This window comes from Astyanax mexicanus, chromosome 10 (genome assembly GCF_023375975.1).
Source record: "Astyanax mexicanus isolate ESR-SI-001 chromosome 10, AstMex3_surface, whole genome shotgun sequence".
Lineage (NCBI taxonomy): Eukaryota > Metazoa > Chordata > Actinopteri > Characiformes > Acestrorhamphidae > Astyanax > Astyanax mexicanus.
The window spans coordinates 50,557,691-50,576,493 of NC_064417.1; the positions used below are offsets into that span (position 1 = coordinate 50,557,691).

Here is an 18,803-nt window from a genome sequence, read left to right on the forward strand (position 1 = left end):
TGCACTTCCTGAACCCCGAGCAATGCCAGGCTGGGCTGCATGGTAATGACCTACAGTATTCCCTTACTGCAAGAAGCAAACTGATGACTGTTAGTAAAGAATATTAATCTTTATACCCTTATTTCAAGGTCAGTGGACCAATAGTGAACCAAGGAAGAGTAAATCGGAAAGAAAGCAAGGTGTGGAAATTAAAAATAAAAAAGGATTCTACCATGTTTTTGCTAGAATACCTGATAAATACTGATAAATATGTTTTGTACTACCATTTCAATCTATTACTAAGTTAATTAATTTATTCAGTAAAGCACTATCATTTCAGAGAACAAAAATCTCAATGGACTGTTTGTTTATCTGCTCCAAGAGACATAGGGCCCTATCTTACACCATGCACAAGGTGCATCACGATGCTTATTGCTATCTTGCACCCAGCAATCTATTTAGCAACAGTAATAGCAACAGTACGTGTGAATATATCTACGCCAATGGACGTTGTGGCCTTGAAATGTGTGTTCAGGTAAATTTCTGGTGTATTGCTATCTTGGCAACAGAAAACACAAGTGCACCGCTGACTGAATACAACCGAGACAGATGTCAAACTATCAGATGTTCATTGCTATCTTGGCAACGCATGCAAGGCTCCCATACCCAACGCACATACCATATTTTTCTCACTATATGATGCACCGGATTATAAGAGAAACTATACGGATTTTCTAACTAAGCTAAGTAAAGCTAGGCAAAGTAAACAAAACTGTAATAAAAAAAGACTTTCTTTTAGTGAAACAAAATAAAACACATTTACACAGATTTCTCCTCTGAAAACTGTTTATTTGGGTGTGTAAAGTTTCACTTTCAGTTATTTACATTAAGCTTAGATTCCTGAAATTCTCCAGCACTACCGGTGTACAGCGCAACACCAAGCTAGCGGTTCTTCCCATGTAGCTGGTTTTAACACGGTAAACACGCAGACTACAATCCAATATACTCACCTCTGAACTATGGAAGAGCTAGCACTCTTAGCGGCTAATGCTAATGCTTTTACAGAAGTGCAAGCTGGGGTTAGCAGCAGGCTAGAGGCCAATATACTCACCTCTGAACGGCTAAAGAGCTAGAATGGTTAGCGGCTAATGCTAATGCTTTCACAGAAGGTTTGGCCAGGGTTAGCAGCACACTACAGTCCAATATACTCACCACTAAATGGCTAAAGAGCTAGCACTGCTAGCGGCTAATGCTAATGCTTTAACAGAAGGTCTAGCCAGGGTTAGCAGCAGACTACAGTCCAATATACTCACCTCTGAACAGGCCTCTGAAGAGCTAGCATTGTTAGCGGCTAATGCTAATGCTTTCACAGAAGTGCTGGCCAGGGTTAGCAGCAGGGTACAAGCTGATAATACTCACCTCTGAGTGGTGAAATAGCAGTTAGCAGCTAATGCTAGTGCTACTTCAGTAACAGTGCTGGAGAACTAAACTGAAACTCCTTTTACTACGCTGTACTTCAGTGGAGTGGCTTTACTGCTCCTTAATACCTGACTGGTAGAATTCATACATAAGGCGCACCAGATTTTAAGGAGCTCTGATGATTTTTGGGAAATTTAAAGGATTTTAAGTGCAACTTATACTGCGAAAAACTCGGTACACCTACACATGGATATGCAGCAGTGCACAAACCCAACTGAACTTAACTTTTACATCAACAATGAACAAAATACTAAGTAAAATATTACTGCTTTTCCCTTAAATGACCTGCCGAACACGTTCACATCTTCACAGTGTGAACGTTTAGATCAGTTTCCTCTTCAGAAAAAGAAGAAGTGCTGCACTGTTAAAATAGCAATCCGCCAAAGGAAAAAAAAAAGTGACACTCTGATTGGTTTATTTCACGTTACGCCCAAATTAAACACTCCCATGATTAATTAAGAGAATAAGTACATGTCTTTTGCGCATTTTGAGCCGTGCAAGGTGTACTTTTCCTGTCGTTATGATAGCAAAGACACTCTGATACGCCCTAAATCAAGCTGTATGGTGCACGGTTAAGGACTCACCTACAGATTGCTAAAATAGGGCTCATATCCTATTGCCAGCACTTTACTCATTCTCTACAGTGTCTAGAGAAGTTGTCTGTGTGCATTTGCTAAATGCCTTTATTTACAGTATTACAGTGGGTCTCCCCAAACATTTGGACTTATATTAGTACACTATAATGATTTAATTTTGGACTGCAATCAGGTAGATGTCCGACACTCTGCCGTTTCCCAGAAAAGGCAGCTCTGACAGTCTGAAGGTGATCTAAGGGATATTCCAGAACTTTGATATGAATGTTTTGTAGAAGTGTAGAGTTTATAAAGTGCAGCGGGGGAAAAGCAGCACGTGTCAGAGTGGATTCTTCCCTTTTCTCGGTGCTGCAGAGCAATGGCACTCTGATAAAGTGAAGTGAGTCTGGCTGAAGTTTCAGCGAGCAGTTTTTTTACATTTGTCATCAATTAAAGCAGGATAGAAGAATAAAATCATAACGCTCAGTCGATGATGATTCTGGCTCACCCACACATCATGCTGTGTGTGAGTGAGCATTATCTGGAATTCAGGCTTTCAGTTAACAGCTGTGCTGATCTCAGCAAGAATTAATTACTTGAATTTCTTGTCTCTTAATAAAGTGTTTGAGAGCATCAGTTAAAGTAAAGTAGTGAAGAGGTAGAGTTACAGGTATACAGTGAATAGTGAATATTTGAGTAATGTTCGAATCCAGATTATGAGAAGCAAGAACTACTCAACTAAATAAAGAAAAAAAAATCAAGAACTGTCAAAGTATAGTCAAAAGCAGTCGCTAAAAAGACCATCAAAAATGTTATGCTGATGAAACTGGCACTCATCAGGACTCTGCCTCAGGAAAGAAAGAGCAAGCGCACTTAAATGTTTCACAGAGTATTTTGGTTTGTTTAACACTGTTAAGTTACTACATGATCACTTCAGTATTCATTTACAATTTAGAATAAATAAATTAATTCATTAAGAAATAAAAACATCAAACGAGAAGGTGTGTCCAAACTTTTGACTGATACTGTACAAGCAGAATGTACTGTCTAAATGTTTAAAGGTCAATGAAAAGAATACAACAATTATTATAGAAGGCATCACAAAAAAACTGTGTATTTGGTATATATATATATATATATATATATATATATATATATATATATATATATATATATATATATATATATATGATGGAAGATGGATGTTCACAAGCCATCAAACCAAGCATAAAGTTATCCAAAAGCAGTGTGTAAGACTGGTGGAGGAAAACATGCCAAAATGCACGAAAAACTGCTTAAAAACTGATTAAAAACAGGGTTATTTCACCAAATATTGATTTCTAATCTCTTAAACCTTTATGAATATGAACTTGTTTTCTTTGCATTATTTGAGGTCTGAAAGTTCTGCATCTTTTTTGTTATTTCAGCCATTTCTCATTTTCTGCAAATAAATGCTCTAAATTACAATATATACTGTATATATATGTTTTCACCAGATACATAAAAAAACTCGATGCCACATTATCTGCTAGTTTATATGTCAACTTTCCATAATATTGGTCAACGTAACTTCTCACACTCATAATAAGACTGCACTGGTTCGTGTGCAGCTTGGGACTGTACTAAATACTGTGCAGTCCAAAACAGATCTTGGGGAATTACCTTTTACTGCTGTTCTTTTTACACTAAGAGCTGTAGAGGTTTGAAACTGATAAAATGCAGATAAAGTCCTGTATGAGTAGACCAACTGAAAACCAGAAAGATTTGTCCATGAGTTCCAGGATCCTAATTTATCTGACCAATTGGCCCATCCATTTAGCTGCTACTTAGCTGTATATCCCCCCATCACTAGTGACGCCCTAAACACCAGAAGGGTGAAGACTAGCAGCACATGCCTCCTCCGTTACATGTGAAGTCAGACTCCGCCTCCTTTTGAACTGCTGCTGATGCTGTAGCATTGCCGAGTAGCATCACAGCGCTAACGCTCGGAGGAAAGCGCAGTGACTCTGTTCTGATACATCAGCTCACAGACGCAGCCTTGTGCTGATCCACATCACCCTAGGAGTGATGAGGGGAAAGAGCACCATCTACTGTACCCACCCAGAGAGAGAGCAAGACCAATTGTGCTCTCTTGAGGCTCTGGCAGCTGATGGCAAGCAAAATGACCGGGATTCGAACCAGCAATCTCCCGACCATAGTGCAGCACCTTATTCTGCTCAACCATCCAGAGCCCCGGCACTTGATGAACATTGTTCTTTTATTATATAAGCATTTATAACATTTATTCAAAATTCAAAATAAAAATATTGTCATTTAGAACATTTCTTTGCAGAAAATGAGAAATAGTCAAAAAGATTCAAATTAAGGAAAAAGATGTAGAGCTTTAGACCTCAAATAATGCAAAAAAAAAAAACAAGTTCATATTAATTTAGAAACAACAATACTGATGTTTTAACTCAGGACAAGTTCAGAAATCAATTAAAATATTTGCTGGAATAGCCCTGGTTTTAAATCACAGTTTCCATGACTTTTGTCACATTCTCCTCCACCAGTCTTACACACTGCTTTTGGGTGACCTTATGCAGTTACTATTTTAAATAAACCGATACTGTAAATCAGAATACAGAGGCTACTGATCTGGGTACATTCCTGAAAATCCAAAAAAGTTCCTTCAAACTTCTTGTCTGAGCTTTTCATTCAGAATTAAAGTGACCCTCTGTTTTATTAACCTTTAGCCCACATGCCTCTGTGTTACTGCTAACCTTTAATGAATGTATTGTTCTGATGTGTGACAGACTGGAAGCTCGGTCTGCTGAGAACATCTACACAACTTCCTTCCCTAAAGGTGCAGAGAGAATCAGGAAGTGAGGAAAGCTCCGGTAAATGTTTCTCATCTCGCTGTTAAAGCACAGTTTCACTCACTAACCGAGAACGTATTACAGCTCAGATCAGCACTACCACAACCTGTGAGATACTTTCTGAGGGACTGACATATTTACAGCAGCAGTACACAGGAAAAAACTTTTAATTTACTGACAAACGTTTCAATTAGCTGTTCTTTAAAGAAACGCTATTATACATATTCTTTATAGGTTAATGTTAAAGATAGACAGTATAAAATTAAGGTGATTAGTTTGGAATGAGTAATGCGTTATTATTATTTTTTTAATGCAAGTTAATTACGCCAATAAGTGTCCGAAAGTTACAAGACTGATTTGTTTCATAGAATTAATTCTATTGTCATAGTTTTTTATTTTCCTTAGTAAAAGTAGATAAAGTTGTCAATATATAAAATGTATATATATAAAACTATTTACAGAATTTGAACAAATAAAAATGTATCAAAAAGTTAAAGATTGCACATAAAATTTCAATATAATGCAATGTATTTGCATGATATTTATTATAGCGAGGCACTGAGTCAACGATCGACATGTAAAATAGATAAGTAATACTTTGTGAAATTTTAAAATGATAGCTGTTTAGGAAATTATTAGTAGTGTTATTGTTTTCAAATTTCTCAGAGCTGGAGGTCAAGTAGAAATGACCTTAATGATAAATATTGTTAATTATGTTTTTCTAAGCATGGAATATAATGGGAACTAGATGCTGTTTTGACGGTGACTTGTTTTATTCATGATTTTATTTTTATTTAGTGCTTTTTTATGAGTTTTTTTACAGTGTACATTTAATATTGAAGACTGTATTAAAGCTCTACACTGTAAAAAAAAAATCTTGTCAAATTTACGGTGAAAAACTGGCAGCTGTGGTTGGCATTTTTTCACCGTAAAAAATACAGTGATCTTGTATATGGCTTCACGGTAAGGTATATTATCACTTGTAAAACAACAGTTTGAAAATGTACTAATAAAGAGGAGTTACTGTTAAAATAACAGTGAAAGTGTATGTAGGCTCATGGTATAGCTGTATAATTCACAATGTAACCCTGTTGCTTTTTAAGTGAAAAATGATCCATTCCACAGCATTTATTGTCCAATTTTATGGCAAATTTTTGTGGTTGTCCAATAACTTTGAGTCACGCTGTTAACAACATACAGTTTTAAACAGCATTATCTTTTTCAAAAGCGCTTCATTAACTGGACTACTGCTCACTTACAGCACAGAGATGTGCTCGGAGAGTGAAATCACTTATATACACATAATGTAAAACCCAGCCAGGTGGATAAAACCGCTATGAAACTACATCATGGTGATGTCTCTGAACTAAACATCTAATTAACATAGCCACGCCCCATAGACAGCTGCGTTACATCCCATTCAGGCCCTGCTTTTCACAATGTAATATACTTTTTTCACAAGATTATACTGTAAACAAAACGGTTTATCAATATGAAATTTACTGTTGACAAGAATTAAACTGTAATATCTTATACATTTGCAACTGTTTATTTTACTGTGAAATACTGGCAGCATTTGTGATAATATACCTTACCGTGAAGCCATTTACAAGATCACTGTATTTTTTACGGTGAAAAAATGGCAACCACAGCTGCCAGTTTTTCACCATAAATTTTACAAGATTTTTTTTTTTACAGTGTATATTTCACATCTTAAAATGGTAAAAAATATAATTGACGGCATGTTTTTTATTTAAGGTTTTTACACCGTGAATAATACAGTAATGTGCTATTTTTAATATGACTGTCCAATGCTGTCACCATTTCAGCTTTTCACCATATATTTCACATGTTAAAACAATTAAAATTAACATTTTTCACAGTTTTTTAATCTATGGTAATTCAATGTTTATTCTACAACAATAAGCTTCTTCTTGCTTTATGGTTTATTTCTGTTGCCATTTCACAGTTTTTCACTGTAATTTTCACGGACATTTTTTACAGTGTAGAGCAGGGGTATTTAATTAGAATTCAGTACGGTCCAGTTAGAGAAAATTTTGTCAGGCCAAGGTCCGGACCGATTTTTAAATTGTGTTATGATTCAGTGTTATATCCCATAAGGTTGTTTGAACTATGAAGAAATATATATATATATATATATATATATATATATATATATATATATATATATATATATATATATATATATATATAACAATAATAAAAAATGCCTTTTTGGCCAGGTTTTGTTTACATTCCTCGTCTGTCTCTCTCTCTGTCGCGCTTGGCGTGTCTTTAGTTTCCGCTCTTACCCCGTCTGCACAGATCTGATTGGCAGAGGAGAGCGTTTGGTGATCTTACACTACACGTGAGTTTACTGCGCCGCAAAGCACGTATACAATAAGTCCTTCTCAGTAGTTTGGGTCCGCATTGGACAACGGTTGGGTCCGGACCCGGACCGCGGTCCGCCCATTAGTGACCTCTGCTCTATGGGAACAGATGCTGATTTTTTTCTCTAAACGAAAAGCGTTAAATAATGCAGAATATGTTTTATACTTTAGATACTTCAAATTATCTTATTTCTCTTTGAGTTCAGACCTGCAGACTCTTGGTGAGATTTTAATCTCAGGGTCTTCATGAGGGAGAGTCACCTGGAATAGTTTTTTCTCAGCGTCTTGAAAGAAGGAGTTCCTGGAGGTGCTGAAAAATAGTTAATGCTTCTCCTTCACTTTGCTGTGAAGCTCCAGCTCATCCCAATTAAATCAACTCAAACCACCATCTCAGTTCATCAGGATATTGTTTTTTTTGTCTTGAATCAATATTAATCTACAATGTAAAATGTAAAAATTGAATAAAGAAATATTGAATGAGAAAGTGTGCAAACTTTTGACTGGTACTGTATTCCAATTGTCATTATATTGTCATTATATCACAAAATGGTCTTTAAATAACAGTAATATGGTTTGTTTTGTGCTGAACCACAGCAGAAAGTTCTTCAGCAGATTCAGTAAATGATTCACAGTCAGTGAAACTGTATTTGCCAAAAGCCGTCATCAGTCAGAAGTTCAGTGTGTCGAGGTGCCAGCTGTCACATGTTCACACGGACAGTTCCGCTGTGGTGAGTTGTTTGTATTAGTGGTGGCGGTGGGTCTGTATTGCACTGTATTGCACTGTATTACATAACCTGAGTGAGAAAGGGAAGTTCCCTCTCTCTGCGCTGCAGCAACTCGGAAAAACCTGAACAGTAAGTTGTGTAACATTACAAAACACAGAATTAATACTGCCAGGAGAAACAGCGTCCCGCACTGTACTACTGTCCCACTGATAATGCGGATTACACCTAACCTACATCACAACTTTTGTATTTTAGTCAGATTAACTAGTATAATCAAGTTGAGTGAATTTACTGGCTAACTAAATAAAATGACTTCCAACTAATTAAACATGAAAAGACAAAAATCAGTTTCTCAGAAAATATTATATAAGACCAGTTGGTACATTTTTTTGGCAGTGTGGGCAGTGTGCCAGGTCCTGCTGAAAAATGAAATCCTCATCTTTATAAAAGTTGTCAGTAGCAGAGGGAAGCTGTAAGATATGAAGTGCTGTAAGATTTTGTGGGAAAACAAAACTGCACTGATTTTAGACTTGATAATAAAACACAGTGGATCAACACCAGCAGATGACATGTATCTCCAAACCATCACTGATTGGTGGAAACTTCACACTAGACCTCGAGCAGTTTGGACTGTGTGTCTCTCCACTCTTCCTCCAGACTCTGCTCCCTTCATTTACAAATGAAATGTAAAATTTACTGATGATCAGTGATGGTTTGGAGAGACATGTCATCTGCTGGTGTTGATCCACTGTATTAAATACCGCCCACACTGCAAACAATACCAATTATTCTAATTTTCTTAGTTGTAAATTAAAATTTGTAAATGCTCGGCGACATTGAAAATGAGGGTTCCCCTTAATAAAGGTATATTGATTGATTGATTGATTGATTGATTGATTTAAGTGAATCAGTGCAGTCAGTGCATAGAGGTTGCAGGAAACTGGAAGAGGTAACATCAGCCCATTCACCATCACACTGATTTTGTGTTATAAACGCTTCATAATGCTGAGAGTATATGCTACGATAGAGTAGTATAAGGAGTTTACGCTAGCCCTGTCCCACTGCGAAATTTATCAGAAAACACTGCGTCCACTGAGTGAATGCGCTGCGTCCAAAATATAGACGCACTGCGTCCATATTACGTCCATATTCCGTCTAAATTGAAGTTGGACGCCGACTTCCAAATTTGTACGTCGACTTCCACTTTTTGGACGTCGACTTCCAACTATATATGGTTGTTTTTTCTAGTGAATCATCATTTCTTCTTGAGCTACAAGAGAGAGCACATCTATTCTCTTCTACACAACCATGGACCACAGATTCCTTGCAGTGATGGTGCAACAGCAGAACATACTCCTCCATGTGCTGGACCAGACCGGGAGGAGGAGGAGGACTGTATGGGTCAGGCCTTGGATTGTACGCCGGGTAGAGTTTGGACTGTATGACCGGCTGATGGTAAAGCGATGGACGCCAGAAAAATATTTTTATGGACGTCGACGTCCACCTGTACGTGCCGTCCAAATATCCACTAAAATACGTCCATATTAGTCGCCATCTGTTCCGAAAATTCTGGGAGGTACCAAAACCACTTTTGCGTCTAAAGTGGACGGCAACGTCTAAACTACGTCCACTTGGACGGTGCCGTCCAAATATCCACTAAACTACGTCCAGATTGCGTCTAAATATCCACTAAATATCCACTAAACTGCGTCCACTGAAATTTGGACGTACTTTAGTGGATATTTAGACGCAGTCGCAGTGGGACAGGGCCTTAACATAGGGAATATAGGCAAGTATAGCATAGTATATGGAGTATATGCTGATATAGGGTAGTATAAGGAGTACATGTTAATATAGAGTAGTATAGGGAGTATATGCTGGGATAGGGTAGTAAAAGGAATATAAGCTATTATAGGGAGTATAAGCTGGGATAAAGTAGCATAAGGAGTACATGTACATATAGAGAAGCATACACAGTATATGCTGGGATAGGGTAGCATAAGGAGTACATGCTAATATAGAGTAGTATAGGGAGTATATGCTAATATAGAGTAGTATAAAGATTATAGGCTAGTATAGGGTAGTACAGGGAGTATATGCGGAATTTAGGGAGTATAGGGAGTATATGATAAAATAGGGTAGTATAGGGAATATCTGTTAATATATCTGTTAAGATATCTGTTAATATCTGTTATGCTAAGATATAGTAGTATAAGGAGTATAGGCTAGTATAGGGATTATATGTTAAGATAGGGGAGCATATAAAGTATTGGCTAGGATAGGGTAGTATAAGGTGGTAAGATAGTAAGATGTTAAGAGTTGAGTCAATAAATATCCCTTTATATATTGTGTATTAAAGCACTACAGCAGGTCTGAGTGATCAAACCCCTCAGATTTCTTTCTCTTTCTGTCTCTGATCAGACAGAAGTTTTGGGAGGCTCAGTAAAGCACCTAACAGTAATAAAATCTCCATCAGCGCTCTAAACTACAGAGATAGAGTAAACAGATAACCCAGCCGAGCGAGCAGGAGGGCGGGGCGGGGAGGCCCCGGGCCCCTGGGGAAGCAGGTTCTGGTGGAAGTGAGACAGATGATGCTGCTGAACTCAATCCTCTCATTCCTGAGGATCTGCAGTGATGCAACTTCCTCTAACCTGCCTGAACTGGACTTTACAGGGTCGGGAAATTCTGCCTCCCAGATACTCTTCATTTATCAGCTCTGCTCTGACTGAACTCAGTACTGAAGATCATCACAGACACTCAGGCTGAGATCTCTACTGTCCTGGAGATTTCAGGAGAGAGGTGAGCTATCTGTCTATTAAATCTATTTAATTCTATTACACTGTAAAAACGCAACAAAAAGAGAACCGTAAAGCTAAAACTTGAATTGACAAAAGTCAATTTTAACAGTTTTATCCTGTAATTCTTAAAGTTGAATTAGTTTCGGCTAAAATTTGTTCTTTTTAAACACTTTTATTTTGTAATTTAAACAAATGAAAAAAGTCTTTACTGTAAAATCCATTTTGGCTATAAATTAACAGCCCATTTGAACAGCATTACCATGTCATGCTTAAAAAAACAGCTCTTGATTATACGATTTTGGCTGCGAATTAACTCAATCTTAAGAATATATTTATCAATTGATATCAAAAACTACTTTAGTATTAGTAATTAGTATTAGCCTATAATTTCTCTCTATTGTAAAATCTTGTAGAATCTTTTTTTTTATTTGTAGACTAACAGTTCAATTTTTAATTTTTATCATTGTGTAAAAAAATTCTAGTGTTCTTTATTGTTAAAATCATTTGGACTGTAACTTTACAGCCAATTGTAACAATATCATCCTATAATTTTTGTCTAGTGTAAAATAAGTCAAATTAATGTTATCAGTATTATTCAATAATTCCTAAAAACTGCTCTTTATCGTAATGTTAATGTTTAACAGTATTATTGTGAATAAAAAAAAACAGGTATTGATTATGAAATATATTTAAATTAACAGCAAATTTTAACAATATTATCTTATAAATTCTCTCTATTGTAAAATCAATCTTGGCTGTAGATTAACAGACAATGTTATCAGTATCATCCTGTGATTCTAACAAACTTTTATTGTGACTTTTATTTTTTTTATTATTGTTATTTTTTACAGTATTATTGTGTAATTCTTAAAAAAACAGCTCTTGATTATAAAATACACTTGAATTAACAGCCCATTTTAACAGTTAATCCTGAAATTTTATAAATTTTAAAATCAATCTTGGCTGTAATAGACCATTACAGTAACAGGATTATGATGTAATTCTTAAAAACTGCTTGTTATTATAAATTTAATTTTAGCTGTAAATGAATCGTTTAATTTTTAACCGTACTGAGATGTAATTTTTTTAAATGTTCTTTATTGTCAAAATCATTTGGGCTGTAACTTAACAGACAATGTTAGCAATATTGTTTTGTAATATTGCTTTTTAGAGTTAAATAAAAGCCAAAACTGAATAAAAATTGAAAATGAATAAAATTGCACTGTAAAGCAGGATGAGGAACTGATGTGGCAGAATAAATCTAACAGATTTTCCTGTAAAACCACATTTTGACCACAGTAACCTCAGATTCTACAGGGAAATTTGGTAAAGTGTACGAATTTAAAGCATACAGTGATGAAGAACAGAAGAACTGGCATTACTGACATTATGAATGTGTGATCTGTGGGTATTTTATTATTTTCTGAGGTCACTGGATCACTGTGTTTAATTGTTTTACTTGTTTTTGTTCCGCCAGATGCTTTTTCTTGGGCTTCAGGTCCTGCTTGCCTTTTTACACAAAGCAGAGGGATCCATTAAAGTGGCTGAAAGTTACTGGACTCTAAAACCAAATGGTTTGGATTATTTTATTTTTATGAATTATACTATTGTACAGGTTTTTGATCAGCAGTAGAAGTAGATCATTTAATTTAATTTGATCTATAAATCAACAGTTTAATTGTAACAGTATTGTTGTGTAGTGCTAATATATAATCTAATATATAAAACATATTCTGGTTTGTTTAACACTTTTTTTATTACTGAATAATTCCATACGTTTTTTCTTCAAACATTTAGAATATTTTCTTATTAATTTACAATGCCAATGAAAAACACTTATCTCCATTTTTGTCGATTTTTAGTTTACTACATGATTTGAACAGACAAACTGTCCTTTACACTGTGCCACAATTTCTTGATGAACGGACCAATAGAAACTCTTTAAAATGACCTGAAATTTACTCAAATTAAGTCTAATTTACATTGACTTCCATTGAAAGTTTACAAGGTTTTTTCTCTCTCCTGTAAAGTGGCTGTTTTGGAGAAAAGTGTTTTTCATTGGACAGCGACAATATTCAACTCTGGAAAAAAATAAGAGACCTCTTAAAAATGATGAGTTTCTTTGATTTTAGCAAATTGAAAACCTCTGGAATATAATCAATAGGAAGATGGATGATCACAAACCATCAAACCACCAAACTGAACTGCTTGAATTTCTGCACCAGGAGTAAAGCAGCATAAAGTTATCCAAAAGCAGTGTGTAAGACTGGTGGAGGAGAACATGATGCCAAGATGCATGAAAACTGTGATAAAAAACAGGGTTATTCCCCCAAATATTGATTTCTGAACTCTTAAAACTTTATGAATATGAACTTGTTTTCTTTGCATTATTTGAGGTCTGAAAGCTCTGCATCTTTTTTGTTATTTCAGTCATTTCTCGTTTTCTGCAAATAAATGCTCTAAATGAGAATATTTTTATTTGGAATTTGGGAGAAATGTTGTCTGTAGTTTATAGAATAAAACAACAATGTTCATTTTACTCAAACATAAACCTATAAATAGTAAAATCAGAGAAACTGATTTGTGAGTGAAGTGTTTTCTCGTATTTGGAGAGCAGAGTTGGTGGTGGATGAGGACGTGGTGAAGTACGGCAGTAAAGTCCTGGTTCCTCTGATGTGCGGGGAGATGTTTGACGGGCAGGATGTCGTGTGGAGGCGAGACAGTGGGGAGGAGCTTGAGGAACGAGGGAACAGGATACTGGTGATGGTGGAGGAGAGGCGGGGGGGCACCTACACCTGTTACAGCAGAGAGGGAACCTACCTCAACCACACGCTGGTACTGGTGCAGTGGCCCTACAGAAAGATCATAAAGGACACACCTGAGAAAGGTACGCTCAGGACCTTACAGGTTAATAATTAATTTTATTAGGGCTGTACGATATTGGCAAAATTAAACATTGCAAATGTTTTTTTTTTTGGCAATATATTGCGATATTAAACAATGCAGAGCCCATGATGTCACCATGCTTCTCAGGCAGCAGCAGCCTGTCACTCACACAGACACAGAGACAGCTCTGTGTATCTACTTATTGTGTCAAGAATCAAAACACTGCAACATGACGTGTTTGATTTAATTGCGTGATGACGATGCTTAAATGATATATTGTGCAGCCCTAATTATTATTATTATTATTATTATTATAAATTTTATTAAAAGTTAACTATTTAAATTAAGCTTTTATTTGTATGTTCTTGTTGATAAGGTTTTATTCACTGTTCAACGAAAAACTACAGCGGCTCGTTTCAGTGCTCCTGGACCTGGGATGACAAAAGGGCGGGAAAAGTTGCGCTTGTTAAAGCAGTGCGGTAAGTACACAGATCCAGCTAAAAGAGATTTATTGCCAATAGAATATATTGTATATTTTCTTTATTATTTTTGGAAGGTGCGTGTCCTGATACATCTGGCGTAAAACTAACACATAATTTCAGAAAAAGAATAACATTCTGAAAGTCAAACATGGTGCTGGTGTGAAACATGGTGCTGACCCTAAGCTCAGGCATACTTGGGTTCTGCAGCAGGACAATGACCAGAAGCACACCAGCAGGTCCACCTCTGGTATGGCTAAAAAAAAAAAAAAAAAAAACTGAGATTCCTACTCAAAGTCTGATTAAACAGGCAATTTATGCTGGAAAACCCTCCAACATGGTTGAATTAAAACAAATTAAATACATTCCTTTACACAGGACTAGATTAGATAGACTAGAAACATTTTTTCCATTAATAAATTAAATGATCATTTAAAATTTGCTTTTTATATATTATATTAAAAAGCAAAAACAAAAGAAATCTGTTGGAGTCTGTTGTGGAATACTTTTTCACAGCACTGTGTATGGTTTACCTATAATTCCATTATTGTTTCATTTCATTGTTATTATACAGATTTCTTATACAGATCCAAACATTTTATTTGGCAAAATGGCTTATTATTTTATATTTACTGATAGATACGTTTCTTTTTTTAATGAAAAAAATACATTTAAATGCTTTTCTTCCTATTATTGTATAAATTATAAATAAAATAACAAAAAGCACAATGGAAAAAGTTTATACTGCACACATAAAGTGAATAGTCATATTAACTCATAAACTCAGCCTAATGAGAGAAAGAAATTGGAAGGGCTATTTAGTAAAGGCAGTGGCTCTATAAAGAGAAAACGACGTTTAGATTATAAAATGTGGATATACGGATTTAATATGGATCCATAGAGAAACTTTAAACAGGAATATTTCAAGCGTTGATCACAGTTATTGTAATCTATTTTCAGTACAGTACAGAGCCTTTTTGCTGTACTTGTCCTGCATCCAGTCCATTACAAATACAAGGTGTTAATTTCTGATTTATGATCCAGAGCTCACAGTGGAGGAAACATCAGCTGCAGCCTGAACTCCAGTGGACACGGCATCACCTGCTACGATCATGAGTACTGCCCGTACTCCGAGGAGCTGGACAACATCAACCTAACCATTTACTTCAGAAGCAACTACGTGGTGGAGAGCTACAGCCAACGCTTCCAAATCTCAGATATAGGTAAGATTTCAGCATACTGTAATCAGTAAACACACACACACACACCTCTGTATGCGGTGTTCAGTTGTTATTCTCTGGAGCTGGTCTCGGTTCAGACTTCCAGCTCCGACCCAGATAGAGAGCTTTGGGGCAGGAGAAACACAAAGCACATGGAGCAGATAGAACACAACTACTCTAGACTCACTCTAGCAGTATTCCACCTGATTATGTATTAATTCTTACAAGAACTAATGCAGCACCAAAGCATATTTATTCGTTCTGTATAGAAATAAGATAAATAAAAGAAAGGAGCTCATTCCAGTGATCTCAATCATACAGCTTAAGCTACACAGCTACACACGTGTCTTAAAGGGACAGTGTACACATTACTGAATACTGGCTGCTACATAGTTCCCCCAGGCCATTTAAATGGTCATCCCCCCAACCCTCTATTATGAGCATGTGTGCAATAGATAGACACTTTTGCACATCTCTGCTGGATTTTCTCAGTCAGTTTTATGAGGTAGAATCACCTGGAATTCAGGCTTTCAGTTAACAGCTGTGCTGAACTTATTAAGAGTTAATTACTTGAATTTCTTTGTCTCTTAATAAAGTGTTTGAGAGTATCAGTTGTAAAAATGAAAATACTCTTATCTGGGGAGCTGTTAACTTGCATTTTCTGAGGCTGGTAACTCTAGTAAAATTAACTAGAATTATTCAATAATGAACCCATCACAAATGAGGCATTGTCTGTATTTGTCTGTATTCAGCTTTTATTTTATTTTATTTTTCTCCACAGTAAAGCCGGATATGGTGAATATTATAAAGAAGAATAACACTCTGGAGCTGCAGTACCCGAACACCTGGAACGCCCCCTTCTCCTACTTCCCCCTCACCTTCCAGGTGAAAGAGATCCGCTGCCGGAAGAAAAGCGACTGTGACTGCGCCAGCCGCCAATCATCAAAGGTATGTGCAATCTGTTATTCTGCCAGATTAATTTTTCTATTCTTATGGACAATTTTAGCCAGACACAACTGATCACAAGCATCGAGGAGCATCACTGAGCATCACTTAGCACTGCACTGTCCACTGTGGGTGGTAATATATAGCCTTATTTTAAGAGAGCCTTATTGTAGGGTGTCTCAGTCTATCTTTGCTATCGTAACGTTGGGAAAAGTACAACTTGTGCATCTCGAAATGTGCAAAAGGCATGTACAAATTCTCTTAATTAATGATGGGTGTGGTTAATTTTGGGCGTAACCTGAAAGAAATCGATCAGTGTACCACTTTCTCCTCATTCCCTTAAGCCAGGTGAGCTCTTACATTGGCGGATTGCTATTTTAACGAGATAGCAATATATATTGCAATTTTTTAAATAAATTTATTTATAACTTTTATCCTGTTTTCTCCCCAATGTACACGGCCAATTACCCAACCCACTCATTAGGACCTCCCCCTATCTCTAGTGATGCCACAACACCAGGAGGGTGAAGACTAGCACACGCCTCCTCCGATACATTTGAACTCCGCCTCTTTTTGAACTTCTGCTGATGCTGTAGCATTGTCGAGTAGCATCACAGCGCTAACGCTCGGAGGAAAGCGCAGCGACTCGGTTCTGATACATCAGCTCACAGACGCAGCTTTGTGCTGATCCACATCACCCTAGGAGTGATGAGGGGAAAGAGCACCATCTACTGTACCCACTCAGAGAGAGAAAGGCCAATTGTGCTCTCTCAGGGCTCCAACAGCTAATGGCAAGCTGCATAAACAGGATTTAAACCAACAATCTCCCGATCATAGTGGCAGCTCTTTAGACTGCTGGACCACTCAGATATTTTTGGAAAACAAAACTATAATTTCATATTCACTGCGATTCGTAAAACCAGAGTACAATACCAAATGAACCACTTCTGACACCAATCTTTACATGTAAACTAATAGACAAAAAACAAAAATGTGTTTTTAAGATTTGATACAGTATTGCACAAAAATATTCTAATATACTAGTGCAGAAGATTTTTGCAAAATGTGAAACTCATGTATTATATAGATATTTTAAGTGTTTGTATCTTTTATTGTTGATGATTATGAAGCTTACAGCCAATGAAAACCCAAAAATCAATGTCTCAGAAAATTAGAATATTATATAAGACCAACTGGTATATAATATGTGAGAACAGAATTACTAAAATAAAGTAACTTTTCAATGATTTTCAAATTTTTTGAGATGCACTATTATACTGATATGTTTTTACACACCTAGCGCATAAAAAACGTCTTGTTTTATCTCAGGTAAACCTGATTCAGGATCAGCACTGGCCTCTGAAGAAGGGGGTTACGGTGTGTGTGAGGGTGCAGGATGATCTCTGCAGCTCCGCCTGGAGTGAATGGACGCAGTACAAGTACGTTTTAGAAATTTCTATTTTTACCGTTTTTTATTAATATGTAACATATATATATATATATATATATATATATATATATATATATATATATATATATATATATAATATAAGAGGTGGTCATAATGTAATGCTTGATTTGATCTGTGTTCAGCCTTTGCCACTCAGTGCGTAAAGTAACTCTCATTTTAATATTTACCTTTTTAGATCTGCAAAAATGAGAATCAAGAAAAGAACAGGAAAGAACAAGAAAAGAAGATCCCATAAAGAAGAGTAAAACTGTCCTTTCTAAACTAATGCTGGACACCTTAAAATTAAATTTACTTAAAATAATAATGTCCGATAACGTTTCAATCACATATTTATGTATAATGTGCTTCGGATGGGTATATACAGCTCTTGAAAAGCCATCAAACCAAACTGAACTGCTTGAATTTTTGCACCAGGACTAAAGCAGCATAAAGTTATCCAAAAGCAGTGTGTAAGACTGGTGGAGGAGAACATGCCAGGATGCTTAAAAAAACTGTTCAGAAATCAATATTTGGTGGAATATTGCTGATATTCCCTGAGAATCATGTTCTCCTCCACCAGTCTTACACACTGCTTTTGGGTGACCTTATGTCACCCCTGGCTCTAAAAAGACAGGAGCTGTACATTGATTCAAAAACTCTGGTGACACATTGAGATGTAACATTAAAAAATAATGATTGTATACACGTTGTAGTGTTTTAGTAGTAATAAAAAGCATCAATTGATATTTATAACATGCTGAATCATTTAAATCATTATTTTAGAAGATGCACAAATATTAATTTATTAATAATATTTTAATAATTTAATTCATTTTATGTTATATAGAGTTACGTTACTACTGTGTATTGTTATGTGTTATGAAACAAATACAGTATATACAACATTTCAGCTCTCTGTTTGTGATTATTGTGATTATTCAGTGGTTAAAGCTATAAATATTACATGCTCTCTTTCACACTTTCTTATTCAGTCATTTATTTGGTCAGTGTTTGTGTGTGTG

General features: G+C 36.0%; 1 protein-coding gene across 1 annotated transcript; it reads left to right on the forward strand.

Moving 5' to 3' along the window:
* Positions 1-10,607: 10,607 nt before the first annotated feature.
* On the forward strand, positions 10,608-18,585 carry il12ba (interleukin 12Ba). The gene is made up of 8 exons (XM_007232885.4): positions 10,608-10,802; positions 12,279-12,375; positions 13,419-13,688; positions 14,064-14,166; positions 15,211-15,389; positions 16,168-16,334; positions 17,661-17,770; positions 17,978-18,585. The coding sequence occupies exons 2-8, from the start codon at positions 12,279-12,281 to the stop codon at positions 18,045-18,047; spliced, it is 996 nt and encodes a 331-aa protein (XP_007232947.3). The 5' UTR covers positions 10,608-10,802; the 3' UTR covers positions 18,048-18,585.
* Positions 18,586-18,803: the final 218 nt, after the last annotated feature.